The following is a 16,107-nucleotide window of genomic DNA, read 5'->3' as shown; positions in this document are numbered from 1 at the left end:
GCAGAGGGAGAAGCAGGCTCCATGCACCAGAAGCCCGACGTGGGATTCGATCCCGGGTCTCCAGGATCGCGCCCTGGGCCAAAGGCAGGCGCCAAACCGCTGCGCCACCCAGGGATCCCTGTAGGAATTTTCCTTATCTTACTAGTATGAATGCCAGCTATAAAAATCTTTATGCAAAAATGATTTCTCCCTCTTATGTTATTTCACTGGTGTATATTCTCAAATAGAGTATTCCTGAGACAATATTATATTGGCCTTTATCACATATATGAAAGATTACTTTCTGAAATAGTTATACTAATATATGATATAAATTTTTTTCCTATACCCCTACCAACATTGGTTTTTATAATTTGGACTTAATTTTGCTGGTATAGGAATAAAGTACTACTGTTTTACCATATATACATCTAAGAAGTTTAATTGTGTTTTTAAAGGTAAAAGTTAACATTTTTCTGTATTTTTTTTTCTGTATATTTTTAACTATTTATTTCTTTTTGCATGAATGATGTATTTGTGTTCTGTGACCATTTGTCCAGTGGAAATTCCCAATCTTTATCTGTTTTGCTCCTTCACATTTTTTTCTTGATGGCTCCATTCTGTCTTATTAATTGGTTCCTTCCATTTTTGTTCTTCTTCAGGTTTAGACTCTTACTCTTGTGTTGAAAATGCTAATTATTGGATGAATCATCTGCTGCACTCTTTATCAACTCTCATAATTCTAAGTTTTTTATCTATTACTATATAATGGTCTCATGGTTTCCTATAATGTTTTTCTCTTCTGTGATTGAAGTTGGCTTTGATGATTGTTTCTTTATAAAAGTAATCTATAAAAATAAGTTTTCATCTTTCTAATTTCTATTATTTTATAAGCTTTATAGTATTCTTTATCCTCTATTAAAGAGTCGAATATTCTAAGAATTTTGACTGTGAGCTATTTTTATGTCTGCTCTTTGTCCTTCCGTGCTTACTGTCTTGCTAACTGGATGCTTTATCTTTATAAATGGATGTTTTCAACTTCTAGACAACTTGAGAAGACAATCCAAGATAATATAGCCTAAAAGAATGACTTTGTAATTTAGTTTTCAGTGTGGACAACAGATCAAGGAGTTAAGAGCACAGCATGAAGAAAATATTAAAAAGTTAGCAGACCAATTTTTGCAGGAACAAAAGGTAAATTTAAAAAATACTTAAATCAAAATATCTTCTTGTTATAAATCTTGTAATTTAGAAATTAAAACATGTACTTTTGTCATAAAACATTGTATTTTTAAGCATTCTAGCCTGCCAATTTCTAAAAATGCCTTGCAGTGTTTTTATTACTGAGTAAATTAGACATTTGCAAAAATATAACTTCAACACTTAAAACTAATTTTGCGCTAAATATTTTTTATCTGATTTTTAAAAATAATCTTTGCTATTAATATATTTCTCAGGTTGTAAAGTGGATACAACTGTACTGACAAATCAGTTACTTCTTATTTTATGCTTTTGAGAACTAGAAAAAACTTGGGAAACCTTTTCCTTAACTATAAATCTCTTTTATCCTCAATTCCTCTATTAAAACAGAATGAAACACTAGCCACTGGGATGACAAATTCTTTTATTAATTTATCCATTTTCATTTGATAAATATTTTGAAGACCATGCTAGAAATGGAGGGAATTTGAAAATTTCTAGGCATTTAGGACATTCTTTTTTTTTTTTTTTTTTTTGCACCTTGTAAACTCATCTGACTATGATTTGTAAAAAGTCTTATAATGTAAAGTGAAATGGAATTGTGAAAAGTGGTAACAGGTTACCTATAGAACTAGAAGTTAAGGAAACCAGATTTTTGTTCTTAGCTAATTCACTGTTTTATAGCATGATATTGAGGACATTGTTTTTTCTCTATTTCATTTTTTGAATCTACAAAATAAAATACTGCTCCCATCTACAGTCTACCTTAAAGAGATGTGAGCATAGATTGCTAGAAGATGACAACCTGAGTGAGCTACCATTGACGCATAGGGTCTTGAAGGCAGCCAGAGGTATTATTGAGACCATAGGTCTAGAGGAGCATAGTAGAACACAAAAGGAAAAGAGAGGTTTGCTGTTATAATTGTGTTATTATAAGCCCAATATATAAATAAAGGGATAAATTTATTCTCTTCTGTTCTCCCAGGAAGCACAAATGAGAGCTTTTCCCCTTTTCCAGACAAGTGTATACTAGGCATTTTTATATTAATTAACTGATGTCCTCTCCAATTCTTCTTTACCATTATTTTGCCCTAAATGGAACAAAATGGGGGAGGAAGGGAGAGGCTTCAAGAACTTCTCTCTAGGATAGCACACCAGCCCTTACCCTTCAGGCCAGCTGCCTAATCCTACCCCTATCCTTCATTCCCTATTCTTCTACCACTTTCATAAGTTGATTCTGTGAAATTTGAGTTGTTTTTTTCATTGGAACAAATCCAATGGGAGCTATATGAAACAAGTATAAGTTGTATTCAGGGATTTTTGTTTTTTTTAAACGAAGTATGTAGAGATGCCTGGGTGGCTCAGCAGCTGAGCGTCTGCCTTTGGCTCAGGGTGTGATCCCTGGATCGAGTCCCAAATTGGGCTTCCTGTATGGAGCCTGCTTCTCTTTCTGCCTGTGTCTCTGCCTCTCTCTCTCTCTCTCTCTCTGTGTCTCTCATGAATAAATAAATAAAATCTTTAAAAAATAAATAAATAAACCAAGCACTTTCCTGTCTTAGAAATTACTCTGATGAAGAAGCCAGCAAATTGAACCCAATCTGCTGTCTGCTTCCATACTACCCATAAGCAAAATATGGTTATTACATTTAAAAATGGTTGAAAATCCAGTGAATATTTTATGACATCGGAAAATAAGAAATTCATATTTTAGTGTCTATAAATACTGTTCTGTTGGAACACAGCCATACTCATTTGTTTACTGCTTTCATGCCACAAAGGAAGAGAAATTGTTACAGACCAGAGAAGACTAAGGAGACCTGAGGAACTGAATGAATACAGTATCCTGGATTGGATCCTAGAATAGAAAACAGGCATAATGAAAAAAGTAGTGAAATCTAAATAAAGTCTAGAAGTTCAGTTAATAACGTACTAATGCTGGCTTTATATTTTGCAAAGATACTATGCTAATATAAGATGTTAACATTAAGGGAAATAGGATGAGGGGTAATTACTTTTCTGTAAGTCTAAAATTACTTCAGAATACAAAGTTTTATTTAAAAAACAATTAGGTGGCCCCTTACCAAATCACTAACGTTGCATTTAGAAAGCCATCTAATTTTATTATTTGCTCTTGTCCATTCACATAAAGGTACTATCATTAATAATGCTTCAAAGGGACAATACTTTGTTAGATATTTTAAATGGGAAAGTATTTTTGAACAGTATTTTGTTGACTTTAAGTTTTGTTTAATATTATTTGTTTTATCCACATCTACAAAGCAGTGGAGTACTATAAAAATAGCCTTATGATACAACATTATAGTGAAATGCACAGAGATGCAGGATGGCTGTTCAGGTCTTACCTCATGGATTTTCTTATCCTTGGCCTTCCTATTGACCTGTTCCAAAATTTCAGTGTTATCGTTTCATTCATTGAATATTAAGCTCAGAATTTGCACCCAGGAAGTATGGGAGTGAGGAAGACTGTGGTTTGATTCCTTTCTCCACAATTCTCTATTTTGGTAACCTTGGATAGGCTACTAAACTTCTTTAGCCTTAGTTTGGTTTTGTTATTCCTAAACCCATTCACTTTACTAGAGGATTGGTTTGAAAGCTGTTTGTAAACTATGAAGCAATATTTATTATTAATTTTATTTGTCAGGTATGCTGGAAAACCTATGCCTGATCATCACATTTACCTTTTCTTCTTTATTGTGACAAATTCTTAAAACTTGGCTTTATTTTTCTAGATTTCCTTTAGATTTTTTAGTACTATTGTTCTTTATAACATTACTAATGATTACATTGCATAGTGCTTTAATGTTGACAAAATATTTGTATATGCACTAAATATTAACTATTAAGTAGAAGAACCACTGTGGCAATGCAAGCATGTGTATTTAACTCCTTGACTCTCTCAGTTTTCCACTGAGGCCACTCAACCAATATAAAAGACAGAACTGGCCCACTGATAGAATTGGGTTAGGTCTAACCAGGTCCTGGTTAGATTCAGGTTTCCAAGGAGATAATAGGGTTAAAAGCATGTTGAAAGGAATACTGACCTGTGTATTGTTCTGCCATTACTTCTATTCTTGGGTGGCCAGTGCACCTAGAAAGAAGTTTGCCTGTTTTCCACTCTTGCTGTTTCTGCATTGGAAAAGCCTGGCAATGTCAGTAGCCATCTATCACACTTGAGGGAGCACCTATGTGCCAACCTCCTGTAGTCCACCATCCAGCTGGATTACAACCTAGGCTTGTAGAGAATCCACCTGTCCATAGCACCTAGGATATGCCCAATGGTAAGCCTCCATAGTAACCTACAGTGCTCAGGAAGACTATCTTCTTGCAGAATCACAACCTCAGCATAGCCAAAGAGAATTACCTCTGCCTAACATTTTAGACCATTTACTATAATAGAGACTTTAAAAAGTGTTACTCTTTGATTTGATATTAGGTACAAAAACTGAATAGAAAATAGTATTATATCCCACATCTCCAAGTGTTTGAAATTTGGGCCCATAGTGTATGTTTCAAAAAATGAACTGTTTCAGAACATTTAATTGGTAGTTGTGTCAATTGTTTAATCTTTTGAACTGAAAAATATTTACTGTTACCAAATCTTTATTTAACAGCAAGAGTCACACAAGTTTGAATCAAAAGATGGAAATGAATTGGGTATAAACAATCATGCAGTACCTAAAGACAACCCCAAAGTAGCTGAGAATGCTGCAGATAAGAACGAAGAACCCTCGAGCAATCATATTCCACATGGGAAAGGTATTACTATAATTTTGTTTTGTGTGAATAGGATATTGACTTTTTCTACTCATTTTGAAGTGAACATTTTCAGTCAGAGAATATTGCTTGATTTTAGTTCATTTATGATTAGGTGTCAGTGTTGTTTCAAATTTGAATCTTTTGATAGAGAAGAAAAAAGAATAAATTATTTTAGAGTTACAGCTATGTCCAAAGCAAGATATATAAAGATATGCAGTCAATGTAGCCTATTGCTTTAGAAACTGATTATTACATTTCCTCAAAACACTTTCAATTTATGTAATAGAAAAAAAAATAATTATTTGGGTGCCTGGGTGGCTCAGTTGGTTAAGTGGCCAGCTTGATTTTGGCTCAGATCATGATGTCAGGGTCATGGAATCAAGCCCTATACTGGCTCTCTGCTCTCAGCATGGATTCTGCCTGAGATTCTCTCTCCCTTACATGCATTCTCTCTTTCTCTCTCAAATAAATCTTTTTATTTTTTTTAAAAGAATTGTATCTTTTGTTACTTGGGCAGAACAAATCAAACGAGTTGGTGATGCAGGAATGCCTGGAATAGAAGAGAATGACCTTGCAAAAGTTGAAGATCTTCCCACTGGTAAGTAAAAGTTATCAGAGTATTATCCTATTCTCTTTCTGAGTAAAAGTCATAGTCACTTGAGAAAATTTATAGATTTATGGAAGATTGATATTTTCTGTTAACTACCCACTAATTGCCAGTCCTTGTTTAGGATACAGTTGTTTTGAAAAACTTTGCTAAAATTTTGCCTAAGTACTTGTTTTTGCCTTGTAAGGATCAACCATATTTGAATGTTTTCTTGGCTCAGAGTTACTGCTCATAACAGTTATACTATATTAGTCATTTGTGTTTACTAAAAGTATATATGGCTCATTTCTTTGAGACAAAATGTTCCCAGATTGCTGTGCTTTTGGTGTGCTTTGATATGGCATGGTAATACCCTTCTATAGGTTTTTAGGACTTGGCCTGTCCTTTTAGTTAATTACCCCAAACTTTCAATAGTTTATTCCCTATTTTTTAAAAAAGATTTTATTTATTTACTCATGAGAAATAGAGAAAGGCAGAGACATACACAGAGGGAGAAACAGGCTCCTCGCAGGGAGCCCAATGTGGGACTTGATCCTGGGACCGGAATCATGCCTGAGCCAAAGGCAGACACTCAACTGCTGAACCACCCAGGCATCCCTATTCCCTATTTTTCTTTTTCTGCTTTTATGGGCACTCTATTCAGTGTCTGTTTCTTTCTTCATTAATGTGTCTGCTTCTTACCATTTCCACTTGAAATCTGTATCACTGCTGGTATCCTAGTCCTCTTCAGTTTTCTTTTTTTTTTTTCATGTCTCTTTGTTTTTCTTGCCATTTCTGTGTTTCTTGATTGTTATAGGTACCCTCCCTGCTGACTCCAATTTATTGTGGTGAAAAATTGGAAGTAACAGCATATCTTTCATTCTTCTTGGCTATTTTTATTCCTTTTCAATCTTAGGGATCACTTCTATGGTTATAGCTCATTGTATGTGGCTGAAATTGCTGAGTGTCTGAGGTCCCAGTGAATGAATATTAGTCCTTTCATATGTATACTTTTCTTCTCAAATTCTTTTGTGTCTGTATTCTTTTGGGTTTCCAATTCACAGTATATACCCCTAAAATAAAGGTAAGGACAAGAGCAATAACAGGAATTTAAAAATATGGAGTTCAGGATGCTTGAGTGGCTCAGTGGTTGAGCATCTGCTTTGGCTCAGGGCGTGATCTCAGTCCTGGGATGAAGTCCTGCATGAGCTTCCCACAGGGAGCTTGCTTCTCCCTCTGCCTATATCTCTGCCTTTCTCTGTGTGTCTCTTATGAATAAATAAAATCTTTAATAAATAAATAAAAAAACAGAGTTAGAATGAGCATAATTTGGGAAGTAATGAAGTTATCCAGTGATTCTACCCTGCAAGGAGCCTGATGCAGGACTCTGGGATCACAACCTGAGCCAAAGGCAGACACTCAACCACTGAGCCACCCAGGTGCCCCTTATCCAGTAATTCTTCAAGTGTGGTCCTTGGACCGGCAGTTAGATATACAACTTGTTAGATATACAAATTCTTAGGTCCCATTTCAGACTTACTGAATAGAAATTCATGGGATGGAGCCCAGTAATCTGTGCTTTAACAAGCTTTTCAGGTGAATCTGATCTATGCTAAAGTTTTAGAACCACTAACTCAACTTTAATGTTGAGAGCAAGGACCATGTATTTTTTTTTAATAAATTCATTTTTTATTGGTGTTCAATTTGTCAACATACAGAATAACACCCAGTGCTCATCCCGTCAAGTGACCCCTCAGTGCCCGTCACCCATTCACCCCCACCCCCCACCCTCCTCCCCTTCCACCACCCCTAGTTCGTTTCCCAGAGTTAGGAGTCTTTATGTTCTGTCTCCTTTTCTGATATTTCCCACACATTTCTTCTCCCTTCCCTTGTATTCCCTTTCACTGTTATCTATATTCCCCTAATGAATGAGCACATATAATGTTTGTCCTTCTCCGATTGACTTACTTCACTCAGCATAATACCCTCCAGGTCCATCCACCTCAAAGCAAATGGTGGGTATTTGTCGTTTGTAATGGCTGAGTAAATTTCCATTGCATACATAGACCACAGCTTCTTTATCCATTCATCTTTTGATGGACACCGAGGCTCCTTCCACAGTTTGGCTATTGTGGACATTGCTGCTAGAAACATCGGGGTGCAGGTGTCCTGGCGTTTCATTGCATCCGCATCTTTGGGGTAAATCGCCAGCAGTGCAATTGCTGGGTCGTAGGGCAGGTCTATTTTTAACTCTTTGAGGAACCTCCACACAGTTTTCCAGAGTAGCTGCACCAGTTCACATTCCCACCAACAGTGCAAGAGGGTTCCCCTTTCTCCACATCCTCTCCAACATTTGTGGTTTCCTGCCTTGTTAATTTTCCCCATTCTCACTGGTGTGAGGTGGGGTCTCATTGTGGTTTTGATTTGTATTTCCCTGATGGCAAGTACTGCAGAGCATTTCCTCATGTGCTTGTTGGCCATGTCTGTGTCTTCTTCTGTGAGATTTCTCTTCATGTCTTGTGCCCATTTCACGATTGGATTGTTTGTTTCTTTGGTGTTGAGTTTAATAAGTTCTTTATAGATCTTGGAAACTAGCCCTTTATCTGATACGTCATTTGCAAATATCTTCTCCCATTCTGTAGGTTGTCTTTTCGTTTTGTGGGCTGTATCCTTTGCTGTGCAAAAGCTTCTTATCTTGATGAAGTCCCAATAGTTCATTTTGCTTTTGTTTCTTTTGCCTTCGTGGATGTATCTTGCAAGAAGTTACTGTGACTGAGTTCAAAAAGGGTGTTGCCTGTGTTCTCCTCTAGGATTTTGATGGAATCTTGTCTCACATTTAGATCTTTCATCCATTTTGAGTTTATCTTTGTGTATGGTGAAAGAGAGTGGTCTAGTTTCATTCTTCTGCATGTGGATGTCCAGTTTTCCCAGCACCATTTATTGAAGAGACTGTCTTTTTTCCAATGGATAGTCTTTCCTGCTTCGTCGAATATTAGTTGACCATAAAGTCTGGATTCTGGATTCTCTATTCTGTTCCATTGATCTATGTGTCTGTTTTTGTGCCAGTACCACACTGTCTTGATGACCACAGCTTTGTAGTACAACCTGAAATCTGGCATTGTGATGCCCCCAGCTATGGTTTTCTTTTTTAAAATTCCCCTGGCTATTCAGGGTCTTTTCTGATTCCACACGAATCTTAAAATAATTTATTCCAACTCTCTGAAGAAAGTCCAAGGTATTTTGATAGGGATTGCATTAAACATGTAAATTGCCCTGGGTAACATTGACATTTTCACAATATTAATTCTTCCAATCCATGAGCATGGAATATTTTTCCATCTCTTTGTGTCTTCCTCAATTTCCTTCAGAAGTGTTCTATAGTTTTTAGGATATAGATCCTTTACCTCTTTGGTTAGCTTTATTCCTAGGTATCTTATGGTTTTGGGTGCAATTGTAAATGGGACTGACTCCTTAATTTCTCTTTCTTCAGTCTCATTGTTAGTGTATAGAAATGCCACTGATTTCTGGGCATTGATTTTGTATCCTGCCACGCTACCAAATTGCTGTATGAGTTCTAGCAATCTTAGGGTGGAGGCTTTTGGGTTTTCTATGTAGAGTATCATGTCATCGGCGAAGAGGGAGAGTTTGACTTCTTTGCCAGTTTGAATGCCTTTGATTTCTTTTTGTTCCCTGATTGCTGAGGCTAGGACTTCTAGTACTATGTTGAATAGCAGTGGTGAGAGTGGACATCCCTGTCTTGTTCCTGATCTTAGGGGTAAGGCTCCCAGTGCTTCCCCACTGAGAATGATATTTGCTGTGGGCTTTTCGTAGATGGCTTTTAAGATGTTGAGGAATGTTCCCTCTATCCCCACACTCTGAAGAGTTTTGATCAGGAATGGATGCTGTATTTTGTCAAATGCTTTCTCTGCATCTAATGAGAGGATCATATGGTTCTTGGTTTTTCTCTTGCTGATATGATTAATCACATTGATTGTTTTACTAGTGTTAAACCAGCCTTGTGTCCTGGGGATAAATCCTACTTGGTTATGGTGAATAATCTTCTTAATGTACTGTTGTATCCTATTGGCTAGTATCTTGTTGAGAATTTTTGTATCCATGTTCATCGGGGATATTGGTCTGTAATTCTCCTTTCTGGTGGGGTCTTTGTCTGGTTTTGGAATTAAGGTGATGCTGGCCTCATAGAATGAGTTTGGAAGTACTCCATCTCTTTCTGTCTTTCCAAACAGCTTTAGTAGAATAGGTATGGTTTCTTCTTTAAATGTTTGATAGAATTTCCCAGGGAAGCCATCTGGCCCTGGACTTTTGTGTCTTGGGAGGTTTTTGATGACTGCTTCAATTTCCTCCCTGGTTATTGGCCTGTTCAGGTTTTCTATTTCTTCCTGTTCCAGTTTTGGTAGTTTGTGGCTTTCTAGGAATGCGTCCATTTCTTCTAGATTGCCTAATTTATTGGCGTATAGCTGTTCATAATATGTTTTTAAAATCGTTTGTATTTCCTTGGTGTTGGTAGTGATCTCTCTTTTCTCATTCATGATTTTATTAATTTGAGTCTTCTCTCTCTTCTTTTTAATAAGGCTGGCTAATGGTTTATCTATCTTATTAATTCTTTCAAAGAACCAACTCCTGGTTCTGTTGATCTGTTCCACAGTTCTTCTGGTCTCGATTTCTTTGAGTTCTGCTCGAATCTTTATTAACTCTCTTCTTCTGCTGGGTGTAGGATCTATTTGCTGTTTTTTCTCTAGCTATGTAGTATTCTGAATTTTGCAGCACTTACTCCAATCCTAGAGTCACTGAGCTCTAGCTTGATTAATCTCTTTTACATTGCTCTTGTTTGTTTTTTAAGTTTCACCTGAAGTTTTACCAAACTGCAGGTTTCTAGTATATAGAAGCACTCTCTTTAGATGTATGAACAAGGATTGTTTACCTGCTTGCATGGATTTGTTTTTTTATTGTCGTATACACTGAAATTTATAATTTTTAACCTCTTTTGTGCATAATTTTCAAGTTAAAATTTTATCATTGCTACTGTAAATGTAGAGTAGCAATTTATTTTCTCATTGGTCCACTATCGTAATTTATTACCTGGCCACCAACAAATTCCAGAGTTAGAGTAAAATGAAATGGGAATGCAAGAGGTCTTAGAGATCTTATCTTGACCATTTTAAGGTATATTTAGGTGCTTATCAGACAGTGGTTTTCGGATGTCTTTAATACATGAACTGCTTTACTAGGGCAAAAATCCTGTCTTGCTGCTTCTGCTTGATTAGAAAAAGCACACAACCATTTCATTAGAATGAATAGGGTGAATAATGCTACTTTTGATGAGATTCCAACAAATTCATGTCTGATTTTTGTAGTATGAATTTGCCATATTGACTCATATGATGGTTGCAGCATTATAGCTTAGAACTGGGAAGAACACAAAAAAGTCCATGTTTTGTGCAAATTTAGCATTAATGTCAAAAATATTTGTATATGTAGAAATTGTCTATGTCATCATGGCCTATTAGAGGCTGCCTTCTGGATTAATTTTTATTTATAATTGATTTTCTATAGTTTGAAAACGATATGCTCTGATGTAGTTTTTTGGGGGCATTTATTACACTTGGTGTTCTCTGAGCTTCCTGGACTGTGGTTTAGTGTCTGACATTAATCTGGGGAAATTTACTGTTTCAGGTATTTCTTTTGTTCTTTTCTCTGTTCTCCTCCTTCTAGTATTCCCATTACGCATATGTTAACACTTTTTGTAGCTGTCTTAGATACTCTTTTATTTTTTTCCCATTATTCTCTTTGCTTTTCAGTTTTTGAGAATTCTATTGATAGATCCTTGAGCTCAGAGCTTCTTTCCTCATCTGTGTCCAGTCTACTAATGAGCCCATCAAAGGCAATCTTCATTGCCGTTACAGTGTTTTCTTTTTTTTTATTTTTAAGATTTTATTTATTTATTCATGAGAGACAGAGAGGCAGAGACATGAACAGAGGGAGAAGCAGGCTCCTCACAGGGAGCCCGATGTGGGACTCGATCCCAGGACCGGGAGCCAAAGGCAGATGCCGTGAGCCAAAGGCAGACGCTCAACCGCTGAACCACCCAGGCATCCCCATTACAGCGTTTTCTTTAGCATTTCTTTTTGGTTCTTTCTGGGCTTTCCAACTCTCTACTTACATTGCCTATTTGTTCTTGCATGCTGTGTACTTTCTCCATTTGAGTCTTTAGCACATTAATCATAGTTGTTTTAAAGTCCTGGTCTGGTATAATTCCTTCTGTGTCTCTTCAAATTATACTTTTTTGGCTTTTGGTATGACTTGTAATTTTTTCCTGATAGTCAGGTGCGATGTACCAGTAATAGCTACTGCCATAAGTAGGCCTTTAGTAATGTGGTAGTGACGTGTGAGTAGTGAAGAGTGTGAAGTGTTCTTTAGTCCTGTGATTACTATTCTTTTACAGAGTCTGTGCTTCTGAACTGTGAACTGCACAAGTTTTTCTCAGGTTATTTTTTTTTTTCTTCCCCTTAGGTGGGGCAGAAAGGCAGGCTGAAGTTGGGGATTTTTCTAATTTTGGTCATTTAAGTTCTGGCAATACCCCAGCAGGTTAGACTCTGTTTACCTAGTTTTTCTCCTGAGGGCAGGCCTTCTTAAGAACAAAGTGCTTTGGTGTATTTCAAAATGGTTCCTTTTCCCTTCCTCCTTGCCTGAGGGGATTTTTTCTTCCAGTATTTACTATGGGAATATAGTTGGGCTCCTGAAGGGAAATCTCACAATATTGTGGAGAGCCTCCTTATGACAGGGTGCCCCTAGAATTTTTAACTCTCTGAGTTATCCACACTGAGCCTCCAATGAGTTGTCCACACTGAACATCAATTACAGTTCAGATTTTCCTACCCTGGTACTGGTTCCTGTGGCAGTTTCTGCTCATAAATCTCTCTTGTAAGCTGTGACTTTCTCTGTATGCACCTTTCTGTCTCTCTATTCTTAGGAACAGTGGTCTGCCCTGTGTCATCTTCTCTCTTATCCAAGAAGAGTTGTTGATTTTTCAGCTGTTTAGCTTTTTACTTGTTTTTAGGTAGCATGGCAATTTCTAACTAAGCTCCTTACATGTGGAACCAGAAACCAGAAGTCCTCTGGATTAATTTTTGAGCCTCCGTAAACTGTTGGTGCTTTGCTTTGAAAATCATTGTTTGTAACAGTTATCTTAATTATTTAGATATGTATTTTGAATATAAAGATTATTTTGATATGGTAACTGGTGAAAAGAAGCTTTGATCTGTGTAGTCAGTGATATTCAAACAGAAAGGAAAGTAGTATCATATCTATTTACTTTGAGCTGCTAGCATGATGCCTCACACATAACAGGGTCCCAGTAAATGTGTATGATTGAATTACTAGAATATCCTTAGTGATGGGGCAAAACTGCTAGGATTCAAACCCTTGGTTCTCATCTTTTAATAGGTGTGTGACAACTATTTATTTGCTTTTATTCTTACCTACGAAATAGGATAACAACAGTCCCAACCTCATAATGAGAATGTGAGATTTAAATGTAAAACATGTAGAACAGTGCCTGACACATAGCCACTGCTACATAAATCTTAGTTACTATTGTTGTTATGTTTATTGCATATCATTAGAAACATGTTTGTTTTCTTCTTGTCATTCCTTTTACTGAGTGTTGTCTTTTTCTCTCTGAAGTGTTGTCTTTTTCTCTCTGATGCCAAAATTCTTTTTTTTTTAAGATTTTATTTTATTATTTATTCACGAGAGACAGAGTGACAGAGACACAGGCAGAGGGAGAAGCAGTCCTCATGCTGGGAGCCCAATGTGGGACTTGATCCCAGGACTCCAGGATAATGCCCTGGGCCAAAGGCAGGTGCTAAACCACTAAGCCACCCAGGGATCCCCCTATGCCAAAATTCTTAATGCCTGTGCAAATTCTGGTGTATATGTGGAGTCCTTAATAGCTATAGAGGCTGTAATCCCACTGAGAAGTAAAGAACACATCCTTTATGTGTTAGAAGTAAAGAACACATCTTTTTATGTGTTAATGACTATTTTATTTATGATAGCCAAGGCTATAATAGAAACTATAACAGTGCAGTGCTGAACTATCTTAAAATGTAGCTCTGAAACAGTCAAGGAGTATATAGCCTGTGCCTATGATTAGCATTGACGTTTCAGCTTCTGAGTTCCTTAAATCATACCACTAAACGTCATTGTGTTCTGTTTGTTTTTAATGTTGATTTGAGTTAGTCACCAAGATTTTACAAGTCTTAGAATTTAACTCATTACCTTCTTTACCTGGATATTTACTTTTACGCTGTCTTAGGCACCTGTTATGTTAGACAGTTACCTATTTCTATTCCTATTTTAAACTTTTTTAGATTAAAACATTCCAAACATACAGAAAAACAGAGAATAGCCAAGTACCTACTGTCCCCCCTCCAAAGAAAGCCACAAAAATAACATAACATTTTGCCACATTTGTTTCAGATATTTCTGTTATTGATGTTATTATTAAAGAAATAAAACATTACTGATAAGTTGAAGCCTCCCTGTGTACCCTCCAGATCCTATTCCTGTCTCTTCTTCCCCAGAGGTAACTATTATGCTGAGATTGGTGTGTATCAATTTCCATACATGTTTTTAGACTTTTACTGCATTTGTAATCATCTATGAAACTATATTGTTTTGTTTGCTGCCTTGAACTTTAAACACATAATATCTTATTATATATATCATTCTGTAATTTGTCTTTTTTCCCCTCAATACTTTTGCGACTTACCTGTGTCATACTTGTGGCTTTTTAGCAGTTATAATTATTTAATTATATAAATATACTGTGATTTATTTTCACATATAAACAACATTAAGGCTGATTTTAGGTTTTTGTTATTTCAAACAATACCACAGTGGATATCTTCTTCATGTTTTCTTATGCATATGACAGTCTCTAGATACTAATATTTGAATAGTATGTTGAACTACAAAGGGGAGCCTGCTACTGGCTAGAAAACACGACTAGGGCTCTACCTGTCCCAGGCCCTCCTCAGTCACTGAGAGTTGAGGGGCTCAGCACAGTGGTAACCCGTAAACAATTCTCAGCACAAAGGTTACAAAACTATGTACAAGGATATGAACTTAAAAGTAGAGCTCTTGCATTGTACAATATCTTCACCTTGATTAATATCAATTTACACTTCTACTGATAATATATGAAAGTTTCTGTTTATTTAAATCCTCACTAACATTTGAGTTTGGTATATACTTTAATTTTTTGCCAATCTGACAGTTAGGAAATGCTGTCTTATTTCAATTTAAATGTGCCGTGGTACTAGTATCATTAAGCATCCCTTCAAAAAAAAAAAAAGCATCCCTTCATATATTAATCATTTTGGTTGCCTTCTTCTATGAATTACATGGCAATCACTTTTGTCCATTTTTCTATCGTATTGTTGGTATTTTCCTTACTGATCTTTAGGAGTTCTTCAGAAGTATGTAATGCAAGTATCTCTCTGTGTCATGCATATCAACAAAGAGAAAAATCTTATTTCTTGCTTGGAAACTTTTTTCTAATTTTAAGATCCAGTTAATCTCCTAGTAAAAATTGCCTCCCATGATTTACTTTGGGGAAAATCCTGATAAGAAGATTTTTATGTACCTGAACAATTGGAAATTCTTTTCTAATTAATAACTTAGAAAAAGACCTTTTGGTTTTTAAATGCATATTAAATAGAGCTACTCTATTTATTTTTTTTAAAGATTTTATTTATTGGGATCCCTGGGTGGCGCAGCGGTTTGGCGCCTGCCTTTGGCCCAGGGCGCGATCCTGGAGACCCGGGATCGAATCCCACATCAGGCTCCCGGTGCATGGAGCCTGCTTCTCCCTCTGTCTGTGTCTCTGCCTCTCTCTCTCTCTCTGTGTGTATGACTATCATAAATAAATAAAAATTTAAAAAAAGATTTTATTTATTTATTCATGAGAGAGAGAGAGAGAGAGAGAGAGAGAGAGGCAGAGACAAGGACAAAGGGAGAAGCAGGCTCCATGCAGGGAGCCCGACATGGGACTTGATCCTGGGACTCCAGGATCACACCCTGGGCTGAAGGCCGTGCTAAACCACTGAGCCACCAGGGCTGCCGGAGCTACTCTATTTATAAGATAGTTTTCTGAATTTGAGGCTTTTGACCTTGGCTGTGTATTGGAATCACTGGGGAGTTAAAAATAAAATTATGTCTAGGTTGGTCCCACTCCAGAGATTTTGATATGTTTGGTCTGAAATGCAGCTTGGTCACCGTATGGTAAGTGTTCCTTAGGTGATTGTATTATGTAATAACTAAGGTTGAAAACCACTTCTCTTGGAGGATTTTTCTTGACCTACACTGTCTAATACAATAGCCACTGGTCACATGTATTTATTTAAATTCATTAAACTTAAATAGAACTAAAAAATCAATTCCTTACTCAAACTAGACCCTTCAAGTGCTAAATGGTTGCCTGTGGCTAGTGGGTTCTGTGCTGAACACTGCAAGTATAGAACATTCTCATCATTGCAGAA

At 36.5% G+C, this 16,107-nt stretch overlaps 1 protein-coding gene across 2 annotated transcripts in view; it reads left to right on the top strand.

The window, feature by feature from the left end:
- Positions 1-16,107, top strand: part of GOLM2 (golgi membrane protein 2) — a 103,609-nt gene that overhangs the window by 38,634 nt on the left and 48,868 nt on the right. For both annotated transcript variants that reach the window (XM_041744368.1, XM_041744367.1), the window contains exons 4-6: positions 1,083-1,173; positions 4,812-4,956; positions 5,474-5,554. In XM_041744368.1, the coding sequence (XP_041600302.1) occupies positions 1,083-1,173; positions 4,812-4,956; positions 5,474-5,554 (317 nt within the window). The remainder of the gene's footprint in view (positions 1-1,082; positions 1,174-4,811; positions 4,957-5,473; positions 5,555-16,107) is intronic.

This window comes from Vulpes lagopus, chromosome 2 (assembly GCF_018345385.1).
Source record: "Vulpes lagopus strain Blue_001 chromosome 2, ASM1834538v1, whole genome shotgun sequence".
In the NCBI taxonomy this organism is placed as follows: domain Eukaryota; kingdom Metazoa; phylum Chordata; class Mammalia; order Carnivora; family Canidae; genus Vulpes; species Vulpes lagopus.
This window is presented reverse-complemented; position numbering and strand designations above follow the sequence as displayed.